The 17,286-nt window shown below is 44.1% G+C and overlaps 1 protein-coding gene across 1 annotated transcript in view; it reads right to left on the bottom strand.

The window, feature by feature from the left end:
• Positions 1–384: 384 nt before the first annotated feature.
• mtbp (MDM2 binding protein) overlaps positions 385–17,286 on the bottom strand; it is a 50,060-nt gene continuing 33,158 nt past the window's right edge. The window contains exons 15-22 of the mRNA XM_029744083.1: positions 16,144–16,234; positions 15,806–15,973; positions 11,937–12,032; positions 7,820–8,083; positions 4,375–4,648; positions 3,149–3,262; positions 1,509–1,574; positions 385–806 (exon numbers count right to left, since the gene is read on the bottom strand). Of these exons, the coding sequence (XP_029599943.1) occupies positions 771–806; positions 1,509–1,574; positions 3,149–3,262; positions 4,375–4,648; positions 7,820–8,083; positions 11,937–12,032; positions 15,806–15,973; positions 16,144–16,234 (1,109 nt within the window). The 3' untranslated portion in view covers positions 385–770. The remainder of the gene's footprint in view (positions 807–1,508; positions 1,575–3,148; positions 3,263–4,374; positions 4,649–7,819; positions 8,084–11,936; positions 12,033–15,805; positions 15,974–16,143; positions 16,235–17,286) is intronic.

The following is a 17,286-nucleotide window of genomic DNA, read 5'->3' on the forward strand; positions in this document are numbered from 1 at the left end:
GGGTAAAGTGTAATGAGGACTGAGGGGGGTAAAGAGTAATGAGGACTGAGGGGGGTATAGAGTAGTGAGGGCTGAGGGGGGTATAGAATAGTGAGGGGGGTATAGAGTAATGAGGACTGAGGGGGGTATAGAGTAGTGAGGGCTGAGGGGGGTATAGAATAGTGAGGGCTGAGGGGGGTATAGAATAGTGAGGGGGGTATAGAATAGTGAGGACTGATGGGGTACAGTTCTGATTTTGAAAGCATTGTTTTGTTCATATGTGTGAGAGAAAGTGACATTCTCTGTTGGCTTTGCATTTGTTCCTACTGTGAACCTAGATAGACTAATGTTACGTCACTAGAAACTGACAGTGTTGTACAGAACAGTCGTAGTGTGCACACAAGATCACAACACACATTTTATTATATTTCATCACATTGATGGCACAACTAAAAGAAATAGTGATATCTACAATTCTACCAATGCTTTACAACAAACAGAGACATACACACATGTTAAATAAACTAAAAGACAAACCTCCCAGTTCTTGGAATTCCCTATTAAAACAACATGAGAGAGAACTCAGTAAATAAACCATGTCATTAATGAATGGCTGCCTGACAACTGACAGTCACTGATGTTCTTAAAACATAAACATGCTAATCACACTTTCACATCCTGACAGACTGTACTGATGTTTCCTGTGGTGAAATACATCCCAGTGGTGGTTGCAGTTTGCTGTGACTATAACAACCGGTCTAAAACCACTAGTGATTGTTCAGCTTCCCTCGTCACTTAGAGGCCTTCTCCGTAACCCAGTCAATGACCTGCAATACAACCAATAAAAACATATGGCTCTGTTTAAACGCTGCAAGCCATACAATTTACAAACTCTTCATGACCTATTTCTACCTGAATACCCCTTGACTTCTGAAGAACATGATTGAATACCCCTTGACTTCTGAAGAACATGATTGAATACCCTTGACTTCTGAAGAAACATGATTGAATACCCCTTGACTTCTGAAGAACATGATTGAATAACCCCTTGACTTCTGAAGAACATGATTGAATACCCCTTGACTTCTGAAGAACATGATTGAATACCCCTTGACTTCTGAAGAACATGATTGAATACCCCTTGACTTCTGAAGAACATGATTGAATACCCCTTGACTTCTGAAGAACATGATTGAATACCCCTTGACTTCTGAAGAACATGATTGAATACCCCTTGACTTCTGAAGAACATGATTGAATACCCCTTGACTTCTGAAGAACATGATTGAATACCCCTTGACTTCTGAAGACATGATTGAATACCCCTTGACTCCTGATAGAACATGATTGAATACCCCTTGACTTCTGAAGAACATGATTGAATACCCCTTGACTTCTGAAGAACATGATTGAATACCCCTTGACTCCTGAAGAACATGATTGAATACCCCTTGACTTCTGAAGAACATGATTCAAAGCATGCCTTGGTAAGGGGAAGGTAAATATGTAATAAATGGTTGACAGGTTACCTGCTTGGCATTGCTGCTGGCTGCTTTCATCATTTCCTCATGAAGGCCCCTGGATGTTTTCAGATCCTTTTGGAGAAAAGGAATACATTGTGACGCCAGCTTATCTCTCTCTAGTCTCTGGGGTGATGATGTAACAGTCAGCTGCTATAGTCAGGTCAGACAGCCAGCTTATCTCTCTATAGTCTCTGGGGTGATGATGTAACAGTCAGCTTATCTCTCTCTAGTCTCTGGGGTGATGATGTAACAGTCAGCTTATCTCTCTCTAGTCTCTGGGGTGATGATGTAACAGTCAGCTGCTATAGTCAGGTCAGACAGCCAGCTTATCTCTCTATAGTCTCTGGGGTGATGATGTAACAGTTAGCTTATCTCTCTGGGGTGATGATGTAACAGTCAGCTGCTATAGTCAGGTCAGACAGTCAGCTTATCTCTCTGGGGTGATGATGTAACAGTCAGCTGCTATAGTCAGGTCAGACAGTCAGCTTATCTCTCTATAGTCTCTGGGGTGATGATGTAACAGTCAGCTGCTATAGTCAGGTCAGACAGTCAGCTTATCTCTCTATAGTCTCTGGGGTGATGATGTAACAGTCAGCTGCTATAGTCAGGTCAGACAGCCAGCTTATCTCTCTATAGTCTCTGGGGTGATGATGTAACAGTCAGCTGCTATAGTCAGGTCAGACAGTCAGCTTATCTCTCTATAGTCTCTGGGGTGATGATGTACCAGTCAGCTGCTATAGTCAGGTCAGACAGTCAGCTTATCTCTCTATAGTCTCTGGGGTGATGATGTAACAGTCAGCTTATCTCTCTATAGTCTCTGGGGTGATGATGTAACAGTCAGCTGCTATAGTCAGGTCAGACAGTCAGCTTATCTCTCTATAGTCTCTGGGGTGATGATGTAACAGTCAGCTGCTATAGTCAGGTCAGACAGTCAGCTTATCTCTCTATAGTCTCTGGAGTGATGATGTAACAGTCAGCTGCTATAGTCAGGTCAGACAGTCAGCTTATCTCTCTATAGTCTCTGGGGTGATGATGTAACAGTCAGCTGCTATAGTCAGGTCAGACAGTCAGCTTATCTCTCTATAGTCTCTGGGGTGATGATGTAACAGTCAGCTTATCTCTCTATAGTCTCTGGGGTGATGATGTAACAGTCAGCTGCTATAGTCAGGTCAGACAGTCAGCTTATCTCTATAGTCTCTGGGGTGATGATGTAACAGTCAGCTTATCTCTCTATAGTCTCTGGGGTGATGATGTAACAGTCAGCTGCTATAGTCAGGTCAGACAGTCAGCTTATCTCTCTATAGTCTCTGGAGTGATGATGTAACAGTCAGCTGCTATAGTCAGGTCAGACAGTCAGCTTATCTCTCTATAGTCTCTGGAGTGATGATGTACCAGTCAGCTGCTATAGTCAGGTCAGACAGCCAGCTTATCTATCTTATTTAACATAGTTGAACAGGGCAAGTTAAAAGCGTAGGACAAGGCAATATAAAACAATCTGTCTAACAATCTGTCTTACAGTCTTAGGTGTCATTCTGTCATTGAAAACTTTTTCAAAGAGGGGCCAAGGGACTTCTAGATGAAGTTTTCACGTTAACTCACGATTGGTGCTAAATGTCAAATTCAAAGAAAGGAAAAAGGAGAGGAACCTTCAGATAGAATTTGGAGATTTCAAACAGTCTTTGACTGCAGGCGGCAAGATACTTGTGTTCTCTGGTGATCCCATGATGCTTCAGCGTCTTCGCCACAACCTCTTTTAGCATCTGGAACAGAAACAACAGAAAACACTCTGCATGCTGTTCTGACTTGCCTAGTTAAATAAAAGGTTAAATAAATAAATGTGTGTGTGTCAATGGGAATCACTGACATTTCTCTACTTCAGGGATGGGCAACTTTGATGGGGGGTGAGGGCTACCAAAATATGAATTTATCATGGGGGGCCGCAGTGGCTCGCGGGTCTGTGTACCCACATCCATACCCCCACCTTTAAGCAAAACGTTTTAGCGTTTAGACAAAAAAAAAAAAGTGGGGGTTCGCCAGTTGCCCATCCCTGCTCGAAATAAACCTGTATTTTTCTCCACGGGGCCACGTTGGTCTTGTTGTGGTTGATAAGCTTGGGTTTGCGTAGTAATCAGAACAGCTTAACGTCTTGTTCCTTGAAACTCTTATCTCAAGGATATTTTTTAAATCAATTTATTTTTTGTACTTTTACCCCATTTTCTCTCCAATTGGTAGTTACAGTCTTGTCCCATCGCTGCAACTCCCCTACGGACTCAGGAGAGGCGAAGGTCGAGAGCCGTGCGTCCTCCGAAACACGACCCAACCAAGCCGCACTGCTTCTTGACACACTGCTCGCTTAACCCGGAAGCCAGCCGCACCAATGTGTCAGAGGAAACACCGTACACCTGGCGTCCGGATGCCAGCTTGCAGGCGCCCGGCCCGCCACAATGAATCGCTAGAGCGCGATGGGACAAGGATATCGCGGTCAGCCAAAACCTCCCCTAACCCGGACGACGCTGGGCCAATTGTGCGACCGCCTCATGGGTCTCCCGGGTCAAGGCCGGCTATGACACTGCAATGCAGTGCCTTAGACCGCTTCGCCACTCGGAAGGCCCCTCACGGATCTTAACATTGTGGATAATGGTAGGACAGAAAGGAATGTACCGCTGTCGTTAGAGATCTGCTGCAGCGTCATCATGTCCTAGTTACCTAGTGGAGGGCTACAATATGGCAATATAGCACAGCATAACCTAATGGAAGACTATGAATCTAGATGTTGTGTGTGTCTATAGAGATAAATACTCTATGTGAATATCTACATGCTGTACAAAAACAGAAATATTTCCCCAACAGGTACAATAAGCCATCCTCTTACCCGGGCATGTTTCTGGGAGCGAGACTCCTTGCTGGCCTTGTCCTCTGCCTGTCCCTGCCTGTGTCCCTGGGCCTGGGGGGCTCTGTGGCTGTTTTGGGGGTCAGGGTGGGGCTTCTCTGACCCCTGGGGGCCCAGTCTCAGGGCTGAGACAGAGGAGGAGGACTGAGACCGGGTTTTCTGCGGTCTCAAGCCTCTTAAAGCTGGGTGGGTATCAGTTCCACTGCTGCCACTGCACACAGAGCCCAGGGACTCACTGCTCTCTGACTTGGCCAACCTGGACAATAGACACACAGACAGTTAAACACTCACAGACACGCGCGCACACACAGAATACTTTTAGACAAAATGGCGTCACTATCTCTGCCAGAAAGACTACTGTGAATCTACTCTACTAATGACCTCAGCTGTCACCATAATCAATTAAGGTTCAATTCCATGGCAACAGACAACATATTTCATCTCTATGTAATAATACAGTAGCCAAGAGGGCTCCTAAAGATATTCATCTGGGAAGTAATGTAGAGGGTCATCAACCTGTTGCTGCTGGCATCATATTACATCATTAAGCCTACTAGGTTATATCGCTTGATATCCACTGTGGAAACATCGATTCCAGTTTTATTAGTTTTAAAACTATCAGTTATATCTGCTGGTCACATCACCTGAGTAATAAAACCATCATTTATATCTGCTGGTCACATCACCTGAGTAATAAAACCCTCATTTATATCTGCAGGTCACATCACCTGAGTAATAAAACCATCATTTATATCTGCTGGTCACATCACCTGAGTAATAAAACCATCATTTATATCTGCTGGTCACATCACCTGAGTAATAAAACCATCATTTATATCTGCTGGTCACATCACCTGAGTAATAAAACCATCAGTTATATCTGCTGGTCACATCACCTGAGTAATAAAACCATCATTTATATCTGCTGGTCACATCACCTGAGTAATAAAACCATCATTTATAACTGCAGGTCACATCACCTGAGTAATAAAACCATCATTTATATCTGCTGGTCACATCACCTGAGTAATAAAACCATCAGTTATATCTGCTGGTCACATCACCTGAGTAATAAAACCCTCCTCAGCAGATTTAGATCTCACATAAAACAACATATAAAGGGTATCAATGTGTGAATAATTAACATTCAGTTCTACTTTGAAAGACAATATGCTGACCACAGACTATACGGCTTCTGCATCCTAAATAGCACCCTATTCCCTATTTACTTCTACCCTGTAGGCCCTGGTCAAAAATAGTGCACTATATAGGGAATAGGGTGCCATCTGTATGTATATGCAATAAGAGTCAGCAATGGAATGTGCTGCAGAGAGTCACGATAAACTATTAACAGTCCGTAAAGAACAGTAAGTGCAGAGGGGAACTATCTCCCTGTGTGTGTGTGTGTGTGTGTGTGTGTGTGTGTGTGTGTGTGTGTGTGTGTTGTGTGTGTGTGTGTGTGTGTGTGGTGTGTGTGTGTGTGTGTGTGTGTGTGTGTGTGAAGTTCTCAAGGGGGAAAAACTTCAAACACATCTGAATACCTCAGAACCCGGAAACAGCATTTTCTTTTCTACTACTATCATATAAGTCACCAACACTGTCCACTTTTCCACGAAACCCATTTCAGCTTGATGTTAACTACTGCTGCTCTAAAAGGCTGAGGAGCTGCTAAACCTCCTGCTGACATGAGAAATGATATCCTGGTGTCCCGTCCTCAGATCTGACAGCCCCTCTCTAGGAACTAGTCTATAGATGAACATGACTGGTGTTAACCCAGGGGGCATGTAAACAACAACCAAGATAAAACACTGATGAGCTAGAAAGATGAAGAGATATCCTGCTGTTTCTGATCAAAGGGAACAGATAAATCCTTCTGTTTCTGATCGAAGGGAACAGATAAATCCTGCTGTTTCTGATCAAAGGGAACAGAGAAATCCTGTTGTTTCTGATCAAAGGGAACAGAGAAATCCTGCTGTTTCTGATCAAAGGGAACAGAGAAATCCTGTTGTTTCTGATCAAAGGGAACAGAGAAATCCTGCTGTTTCTGATCAAAGGGAACAGAGAAATCCTGTTGTTTCTGATCAAAGGGAACAGAGAAATCCTGCTGTTTCTGATCAAAGGGAACAGATAAATCCTGCTGTTTCTGATCAAAGGGAACAGATAAATCCTGCTGTTTCTGATCAAAGGGAACAGAGAAATCCTGCTGTTTCTGATCAAAGGGAACAGAGAAATCCTGCTGTTTCTGATCAAAGGGAACAGAGAAATTCTGCTGTTTCTGATCAAAGGGAACAGAGAAATCCTGCTGTTTCTGATCAAAGGGAACAGAGAAATCCTGTTGTTTCTGATCAAAGGGAACAGAGAAATCCTGCTGTTTCTGATCAAAGGGAACAGATACATTTCCATTAGGGAACGCCTACTTTGTGGAGTGCATGTGTGCAATAACTAAATTTGCCTTTGCACTCCTTCTAAACAATGCAATTTTAAAAAACTTTATCAAAGGGTAAAGTCAACTAAACTTAGTCCACTCTGTTCATAACAGATTCTAGTTTTGGGAACAGAAAACTGTATTGAGATTAAATGTTTAATAGATGAAAAAAATGAAACAGAATGTAGGCCATCTTTCCCCACCACCGGCCACTGGGCTTCCTCTCATCACCATATTTGGTAGTGAGTGGAATATCTGTGTGTAAAATCTGGGATTTGATGATCAAATATACTGAGACTGCAAACATCCCAAGATGAAATGTAAGGAGTAGAGATAGTGGGTGGCCAATACAACCTAGTAGTGGAAGACTATCACATTGCAATCTATTCCCCTATGAAGTTTATTGTTACAAGGTTTCAAGCCTAGTTCCACTTTAGGTAACCTAAGGCTGGAAATGTTGTTTCAATAACAAATATGGGAGCTTAAATCAGTCTGCAGAGTAAAAAAATAACACCTGTTGAATAAAGTCTTTGACCTCTAGCACCTGCTCTAAACCAAAGGCTGTATGTACGTAACCTTTGACCTCTAGCACCTGCTCTAAACCAAAGGCTGTATGTACGTAACCTTTGACCTCTAGCACCTGCTCTAAACCAAAGGCTGTATGTACGTAACCTTTGACCTCTAGCACCTGCTCTAACCACAGGCTGTATGTGCGTAACCTTTGACCTCTAGCATCTGCTCTAAACTACAGGCTGTGTGTACGTAACCTTTGACCTCTAGAACCTGCTCGAAACCACAGGCTGTATGTACGGACCCTTCGCCTATATAGAACATGATGCCTCTAATATGCCATTTAACAGACGCTTTTATCCAAAGCGACTTACAGTCATGTGTGCATAACTTTATGTGTAGGTGGCCCCGGGAATCAAACCCACTATCCTGGCATTGCAAGAGCCATGCTCTACCAACTGAGCTCCAGAGGACCATACAAACCTCACTAACCTCTTATGGGGGTGGACGGTGTCTGTATCCCAGGATCGTCTCTTGATCCTGGGCAGGTCAGAGTTGAGGAGGGCCTCTCCGTCCGGGACACTTCCTGGTTCAGACAGCACGGCCGGCGAGGGGGCGGGGCTTAAGGCGAAGGGGACGGGACAAGGCTCCTTGGAGCAGGTGGTCTGGGTCTCGTAGCGAATCAGACGGGACTGCAGCCGGACGAAGCCCTGGTCCCGGTCCAAGGCCTTGTGGCCCTGCTCGTCCAGACAGAACCTGGGTAGGGTCAAGAAATTAGTGATTTAAAACATAGACCAGTCTGGGCGATATACAGCCAATATCATAGATAAAAACTGAGATCAGGACTAAATTAGCATCAGAACGAGATGGGTCTCTCTCATGAGTCGGCAGAACTTGACCAGGGAGAAGAAGAGCTGACAGTGAGCCAGGACACAGAGACAGAGGGGGTCAGACAGTGAGCCAGGACACAGAGACAGAGGGGGTCAGACAGTGAGCCAGGACACAGAGACAGAGGGGTCAGACAGTGAGCCAGGACACAGAGACAGAGGGGTCAGACAGTGAGCCAGGACACAGAGGTCAGACAGTGAGCCAGGACACAGAGACAGGGGGGGTCATACAGTGAGCCAAGGACACAGAGACAGAGGGGTCGGACAGTGAGCCAGGACACAGAGACAGAGGGGTCAGACAGTGAGCCAGGACACAGAGACAGAGGGGTCAGACAGTGAGCCAGGACACAGAGACAGAGGGGTCAGACAGTGAGCCAGGACACAGAGACAGAGGGGTCAGACAGTGAGCCAGGACACAGAGACAGAGGGGTCAGACAGTGAGGCAGGACACAGAGACAGAGGGGTCAGACAGTGAGCCAGGACACAGAGACAGAGGGGTCAGACAGTGAGCCAGGACACAGAGACAGAGGGGGTCAGACAGTGAGCCAGGACACAGAGACAGAGGGGTCAGACAGTGAGCCAGGACACAGAGACAGAGGGGTCAGACAGTGAGCCAGGACACAGAGACAGAGGGGTCAGACAGTGAGCCAGGACACAGAGGACAGAGGGGTCAGACAGTGAGCCAGGACACAGAGACAGAGGGGTCAGACAGTGAGCCAGGACACAGAGACAGAGGGGTCAGACAGTGAGCCAGGACACAGAGACAAAGGGGTCAGACAGTGAGCCAGGACACAGAGACAGAGGGGTCAGACAGTGAGCCAGGACACAGAGACAGAGGGGTCAGACAGTGAGCCAGGACACAGAGAGGGTCAGACAGTGAGCCAGGACACAGAGACAGAGGGGTCAGACAGTGAGCCAGGACACAGAGGGGTCAGACAGTGAGCCAGGACACAGAGACAGAGGGGTCAGACAGTGAGCCAGGACACAGACACAGAGGGGTCAGACAGTGAGCCAGGACACAGAGACAGAGGGGTCAGACAGTGAGCCAGGACACAGACACAGAGGGTCAAGACAGTGAGCCAGGACACAGAGACAGAGGGGTCAGACAGTGAGCCAGGACACAGAGACAGAGGGGTCAGACAGTGAGCCAGGACATAGAGACAGAGGGGTCACAGAGACAGAGGGGTCTGCTGGAGTAGATAAGGTAGGTAGAGGTCATAGGTGAGGTTCACAAGAAAATCAGCAACATTCAAAAAACTGTGAAAGATCAGAAGTAAATTTGCATCAGATGCCCTGCTCGTCCAGACAGGACCTGCCCAGGGAGAAGAGAGACCTTATTGATTCAAAACAGAGACAGGTCTGGACCATAACCGGTCAATAAGCTAGTACTTGGTAGTAATAAGGTATAAAAGAGCAGGGGGAGGTTCCAGAAGGAACATCAACATTCAAAAGACTGAAAGATCAGGAATAATTTAGCATAAAGAGGGAGAGAGACTAGGCCTCCACTTGTTCAAGTCTCTTAGGTACCGTTTACATGAGTAAAATAAGTCTAGTGAGATCCATCTCTCTTCAAAATTAGATATGCAACGTTTCTGTTAACAGTAGCCGTGGATGTGGTATGTCCAAAGTCACATTCCTGCTTCATGTGTTGGCGCAGCTATTAGCGTACCGTAAATACCATAGTAAACAGACTAACAAATAAGGATCGCCACTCAGACGGGGTATCAGCCTCAGGAGGTAGTTTGGGAGACATCTCTTAAAGAGAGAGTTGACTCTAGATCGGTCTCTTTACACTACACAAGTATATGTCCTGGAACTAGTTTGTGTCGTCAGGCCCTCAGGTGATTAGAGACAAGTACTCTACCCTAAGAGATGGATAGGTTTATGTATAGATTGGGGCGGCGGTTAAAGCGTTGGACTAGTAATCGAAAGGTTGCTGGATTGAAATCCCTGAGCTGACAAGGTAAAAATCTGTCATTCTGCCCCTGAACAAGGCAGTTAACCCACTGTTCCCTGTTCCTGTATGTATAAAGATACCTACTCTAGTCCATGGTAGGTTACTGTATGTATAAAGATACCTACTCTAGTCCATGGTAGGTTCCTGTATGTATAAAGATACCTACTCTAGTCCATGGTAGGTTACTGTATGTATAAAGATACCTACTATCTTCCATGGTAGGTTCCTGTATGTATAAAGATACCTACTCTAGTCCATGGTAGGATTTCTGTATGTATAAAGATACCTACTCTAGTCCATGGTAGGTTCCTGTATGTATAAAGATACCTACTATCTTCCATGGTAGGTTACTGTATGTATAAAGATACCTACTCTAGTCCATGGTAGGTTACTGTATGTATAAAGATACCTACTCTAGTCCATGGTAGGTTCCTGTATGTATAAAGATACCTACTATCTTCCATGGTAGGTTACTGTATGTATAAAGATACCTACTCTAGTCCATGGTAGGTTCCTGTATGTATAAAGATACCTACTCTAGTCCATGGTAGGTTCCTGTATGTATAAAGATACCTACTCTAGTCCATGGTAGGTTCCTGTATGTATAAAGATACCTACTATATTCCATGGTAGGTTCCTGTATGTATAAAGATACCTACTATATTCCATGGTAGGTTACTGTATGTATAAAGATACCTACTATAGTCCATGGTAGGTTACTGTATGTATAAAGATACCTACTCTAGTCCATGGTAGGTTCCTGTATGTATAAAGATACCTACTCTAGTCCATGGTAGGTTCCTGTATGTATAAAGATACCTACTATCTTCCATGGTAGGTTACTGTATGTATAAAGATACCTACTCTAGTCCATGGTAGGTTCCTGTATGTATAAAGATACCTACTCTAGTCCATGGTAGGTTACTGTATGTATAAAGATACCTACTCTTGTCCATGGTAGGTTCCTGTATGTATAAAGATACCTACTATATTCCATGGTAGGTTACTGTATGTATAAAGATACCTACTCTAGTCCATGGTAGGTTACTGTATGTATAAAGATACCTACTCTAGTCCATGGTAGGTTACTGTATGTATAAAGATACCTACTCTAGTCCATGGTAGGTTACTGTATGTATAAAGATACCTACTCTAGTCCATGGTAGGTTACTGTATGTATAAAGATACCTACTCTAGTCCATGGTAGGTTCCTGTATGTATAAAGATACCTACTCTAGTCCATGGTAGGTTCCTGTATGTATAAAGATACCTACTCTAGTCCATGGTAGGTTCCTGTATGTATAAAGATACCTACTATATTCCATGGTAGGTTACTGTATGTATAAAGATACCTACTCTAGTCCATGGTAGGTTACTGTATGTATAAAGATACCTACTCTAGTCCATGGTAGGTTCCTGTATGTATAAAGATACCTACTCTAGTCCATGGTAGGTTCCTGTATGTATAAAGATACCTACTATATTCCATGGTAGGTTACTGTATGTATAAGATACCTACTCTAGTCCATGGTAGGTTCCTGTATGTATAAAGATACCTACTCTAGTCCATGGTAGGTTCCTGTATGTATAAAGATACCTACTATCTTCCATGGTAGGTTACTGTATGTATAAAGATACCTACTCTAGTCCATGGTAGGTTACTGTATGTATAAAGATACCTACTCTAGTCCATGGTAGGTTCCTGTATGTATAAAGATACCTACTCTTGTCCATGGTAGGTTACTGTATGTATAAAGATACCTACTCTAGTCCATGGTAGTGGGAGCTGGCTGCTTGGTTGAAGGGGATCTGGGTCACTTTCCTGGGGGTCAAGTCTGGAGACATCTGGAATGTATTTCCCCTGGAAACACACACACAGACACACATTTTTGTACAGGAGCTGTGAACATTTTCTATTGAAATCCAGGACTGCAGCAAAGAACACACAGTACTGCAGCGATCTGAAGTGAAACTAAACTCTCCTGTCCTCCGCACCCAAACTGATTAAGTGTGTAAAACAACTTCCTAATGAACTGACAGAATGCCTCTTAATTGAGTTTCTTTTAATGAACATAAATTATTACGACCAAAAAATATTCTTCTCTGCTTTCTGTAAGAACACTATCCGATAAAGGCTCTTTATAAATCAGAGGAATTCAATGAGGTGAAAGCCTTTGATTGGAATGCATATCAGAAGTAGACAGCCACATGAAATCACCGTCGCTGCATGGTGTCTGAAACATCCTGACTGAATCGTTGTCTGCTGAACGGAGTGGTTTCTCCTCTAGGGAAGAGGAAGTTAGAAACAGATGATTCAACATGTTGACGGTATTCCAGATTCAGACGGTGACAGAACTGATTTTCCCAGAGTCACACTGAAGCTCCAGGACTCATTTCTACCTCCATATTAGAAGCCTGAAATCTAATTTCATACACAGACAGATTGTCCCCTTGTTGAGCTACACACAGCAGGTTGGGTTTCCATCCAGATTTTCATGTAAATATTTTAAAATCAGCATTAAGAAAATATAAGCACTTTCCCACCAGTGATAATGTTTCCACCAAACTGACTTGTTGCGGATAAACATCAGTACGTGATGATGTAGTGCACATAAAATGTACTTCTTTGTTTAAGTTTTCATGTACCGAATAAAAATCTAAAGTTCAATGTGTTTCCATCGTATTTCCAACTCTACTGATCAGTTTCTGTCACAAAAACTGTTTTAAACAGCAAATGTGCTTATTCTGGTCTTAGTATGTACGCTCCAGCTAACAGCTGTGTGGGTAGGCTAGTCTACATGATGAGATCATTATGGATAACAGCGAGAATATTTATATTTGTCAAATCGGCAGTCAAGCATCGATCATCACGTCACAAGAATAAGACCATAGATATTTATTGGAAAGGAGCATCAAGCTCATCACCAAAGATTTGTATAACTAACCCAAGATAGACCACAGCCTGTCGTTTCCAATGGGAGCAAATTAATCATAGTGGGCAGAACAAGCAAGGAAGTGGGCAGAGTAAAGGATGAGCTAGCGAGAGCCCATTGGTGTGTTCTAGCATGTATTTGCATATTTCCGTTAGGGAACGCCTACTTGTAAAGTACGCGTGTGCAATAAGTCAATTCCCCCTTGCACTCCTTCTAAACAATGCAAAAAATATATATTTAGCAAAGGGCAAAGTCTACAAAACATAGTCCACTCTGTTCATAACAGATTCTAGTTTTGTAAACAGAAAACTGTATTGAGATCAAATGTTTCATTGATGAGGAAAATTTGCAGAATATCGGCCAAAATCCATCTTTCCCCACCGCCGGCCACTGGGCTTCCTCGCATCACCATATTTGGTAGTGAGCGGAAATGCCAACCAGATGCTTCAGATTTCTACATCCAGTGAAATATGACTCGTTGTTCTATCCGTGTCATCACCGTGCACTTTAACCACTCCTGTGAAGTTCATCATCATTTATTTAATCTGTAGCCTAACAAACTGCATGGTTTCCCCAAGTCGTAGTGGGAGGACAACACACCATATCGTCGCGTGACTCCAAGTTTACTTCGATATGATGCGTACTCTCACTACTGGTGTCCCCCAGGCTCGGTTCTAGGCCCTCTTCTCTCTATACACCAAGTCACACGGCTCCGTAATATCTTCACATGGTCTCTCCTATCACTGCTATGACGATGACACTCAACTACTTTTCTCCTTCCCTCCTCCTGAAACCCATCTCTGCGTGCCCGGCAGATATCTCAGCTTGGATGTCGACCCACCACCTCAAGCTCAACCTCGACAAGACAGAGCTGCTCTTCCTCCCGGTTAGTGTTAACTACTTTGGAGCACTCAGACACATATAAATTGACCAGAGAGGCTGTTGTACATAAAGTAGAACACATCTAAATACGTTAGACAACTTTCTGTAGTAGAGACAGAATGAGTCAAACCACAATGCCTTTGAACAACTCCCTAAAGTATCTGAACAGTATCTGAATTGAACAACTCTCTAAAGTATCTGAATTGAACAGTATCTGAATTGAACAGTATCTGAATTGAACAACTCTCTAAAGTATCTGAACTGAACAGTATCTGAACAGTAACTGAATTGAACAGTATCTGAATTGAACAACTCTCTAAAGTATCTGAACTGAACAGTATCTGAATTGAACAGTATCTGAATTGAACAGTATCTGAATTGAACAACTCTCTAAAGTATCTGAATTGAACAGTATCTGAATTGAACAGTATCTGAATTGAACAACTCTCTAAAGTATCTGAACTGAACAGTATCTGAATTGAACAACTCTCTAAAGTATCTGAATTGAACAGTATCTGAATTGAACAACTCTCTAAAGTATCTGAACTGAACAGTATCTGAATTGAACAACTCTCTAAAGTATCTGAATTGAACAGTATCTGAATTGAACAACTCTCTAAAGTATCTGAACTGAACAGTATCTGAACAGTAACTGAATTGAACAGTATCTGAATTGAACAACTCTCTAAAGTATCTGAATTGTGGGTGAACCGGTAGTGGATGAGGTGCAATGATTTGATGATGCAATTTAAAGTTGTTGGTGGAAAAACAGTATATACATCCAATCCAACCATGTTCCTTTTCATGTTATTCTTTTCCATTACTATTAAAACGTTATATATTACAGAGAAGCTTGTAGGAATATAGAGTTACCCTAGTCTCCGGGCTAACAGAGTTACCCTAGTCTCCGGACTAACAGAGTTACCCTAGTCTCCGGACTAACAGAGTTACCCTAGTCTCCGGGCTAACAGAGTTACCCTAGTCTCCGGGCTAACAGAGTTACCCTAGTCTCCGGACTAACAGAGTTACCCTAGTCTCCGGACTAACAGAGTTACCCTAGTCTCCGGGCTAACAGAGTTACCCTAGTCTCCGGACTAACAGAGTTACCCTAGTCTCCGGTCTAACAGAGTTACCCTAGTCTCCGGGCTAACAGAGTTACCCTAGTCTCCGGACTAACAGTGTTACCCTAGTCTCCGGGCTAACTGAGTTACCCTAGTCTCCGGGCTAACAGAGTTACCCTAGTCTCCGGGGGCTAACAGAGTTACCCTAGTCTCCGGACTAACAGAGTTACCCTAGTCTCCGGGCTAACAGAGTTACCCTAGTCTCCGGACTAACAGAGTTACCCTAGTCTCCGGGCTAACAGAGTTACCCTAGTCTCCGGACTAACAGAGTTACCCTAGTCTCCGGGCTAACAGAGTTACCCTAGTCTCCGGGGGCTAACAGAGTTACCCTAGTCTCCGGGGGCTAACAGAGTTACCCTAGTCTCCGGGGGCTAACAGAGTTACCCTAGTCTCCGGGCTAACAGAGTTACCCTAGTCTCCGGGCTAACAGAGTTACCCTAGTCTCCGGACTAACAGAGTTACCCTAGTCTCCGGGCTAACAGAGTTACCCTAGTCTCCGGGGGCTAACAGAGTTACCCTAGTCTCCGGTCTAACAGAGTTACCCTAGTCTCTGGACTAACAGAGTTACCCTAGTCTCCGGACTAACAGAGTTACCCTAGTCTCCGGGCTAACAGAGTTACCCTAGTCTCCGGGCTAACAGAGTTACCCTAGTCTCCGGACTAACAGAGTTACCCTAGTCTCCGGGCTAACAGAGTTACCCTAGTCTCTGGACTAATAGAGGCTGCAGATCTCCGGTGGGCAGGCCGTCAGGTGTGAAGTGTCTAAGCAGCTCTTTGGCATCCAGCAAGGCTGGGGTGGTTCTCTGACCCTGGATGTCCTTAGGCCCCAGCAGACAGTCAGACGAGCCGCCAGACAGCAGACCAAACCTGGGAACGGAGACAGGCAGGAGGAAACCAAAGATGATATGGTTAAATTAGTCACGTGTCAGGAACCAAAGATACTGTCGGTCTCTCTATTCCCATAAGCCACCTTGCTTGCTTATCGTTGTTGGAAGAGAGATGTATGTACCGATGTGAAGACCATGATTCAAGTTTACCTCAGCTTCTGACGAGTCCTCTGGAGGTGCTCATAGTTCTGCAGAACACTTCTCTCTGGCCAGTCAGCATGTTGGGAGTGTTTAATGAACTCTACATTGGAATGGGAAAATAGTAATTTTGTTTTTTCAGTCAAGGTTTCTTGTAGGAGTCAGTTTTAGAGATGGCAAATACAGTGCCTTCAGAATGTATTCAGACCCCTTGACTTTTTCCATATTTTGTTACGTTACAGCCTTATTCTAAAATAGATTTTTTTTTAAATCGATACCCAATAATGACAAAGCGAAAACAAGTTAAGATTTTTTTTCAAATGTATAAAAAACAGAAATAACCTATTTACATAAGTATTCAGACCCTTTGCTATGAGACTTCGAAATTGAGCTCAGGTGCTTCCTGTTTCCATTGATCATCCTTGAGATGTTTCTACAACTTGATTGGAGTCCACCTGTGGTAAATTCAATTGATTGGACATGATTTGGAAAGGCACACACCTGTCTATATAAGGCCCCACAGTTGACAGTGCATGTTAGAGCAAAAACCAAAACCATGCCAAAGGAATTGTACGGACAGCTCCGAGACAGGATTGTGTCGAGGCACAGATCTGGGGAAGGGTACCAAAACATTTCTGCAGCATTGAAGGTCCCCAAGAACACCATGGCCTCCATCATTCTTAAATGGAAGAAGTTCGGAACCACCAAGACTCTTCCTAGAGCTGGCCGCCCGGCCAAAATGAACAAGGGCCTTGGTCAGGGAGGTGACCAAGAACCCAATGGTCACTCCGACAGAGCTCCAGAGTTTCTCTGTGGAGATGGGAGAACCTTTCAGAAGGACAACTATCTCTGCAGCACTCCACCAATCAAGCCTTTATAATAGTGTGGCCAAAAGGCACCTAAAGGACTCTCAGACAGTGAGAAACAAGATTCTCTGGTCTGATGAAACCAAGATTGAACTCTTTGGCCTGAATGCCAAACCTCACATCTGGAGGAAACCTGGCACCATCCCTACGGTGAAGCATGGTGGTGGCCGCATCATGCTGTGGGGATGTTTTTCAGAGACAGGGACTGGAAGACAAGTCAGAATCGAGGGAAAGATGAACAGAGCAAAGTACAGAGAGATTCATGATGAAAATATGCTCCAGAGCGCTC

Source organism: Salmo trutta, unplaced genomic scaffold (genome assembly GCF_901001165.1).
Source record: "Salmo trutta unplaced genomic scaffold, fSalTru1.1, whole genome shotgun sequence".
Classification (NCBI taxonomy): Eukaryota; Metazoa; Chordata; class Actinopteri; order Salmoniformes; family Salmonidae; genus Salmo; species Salmo trutta.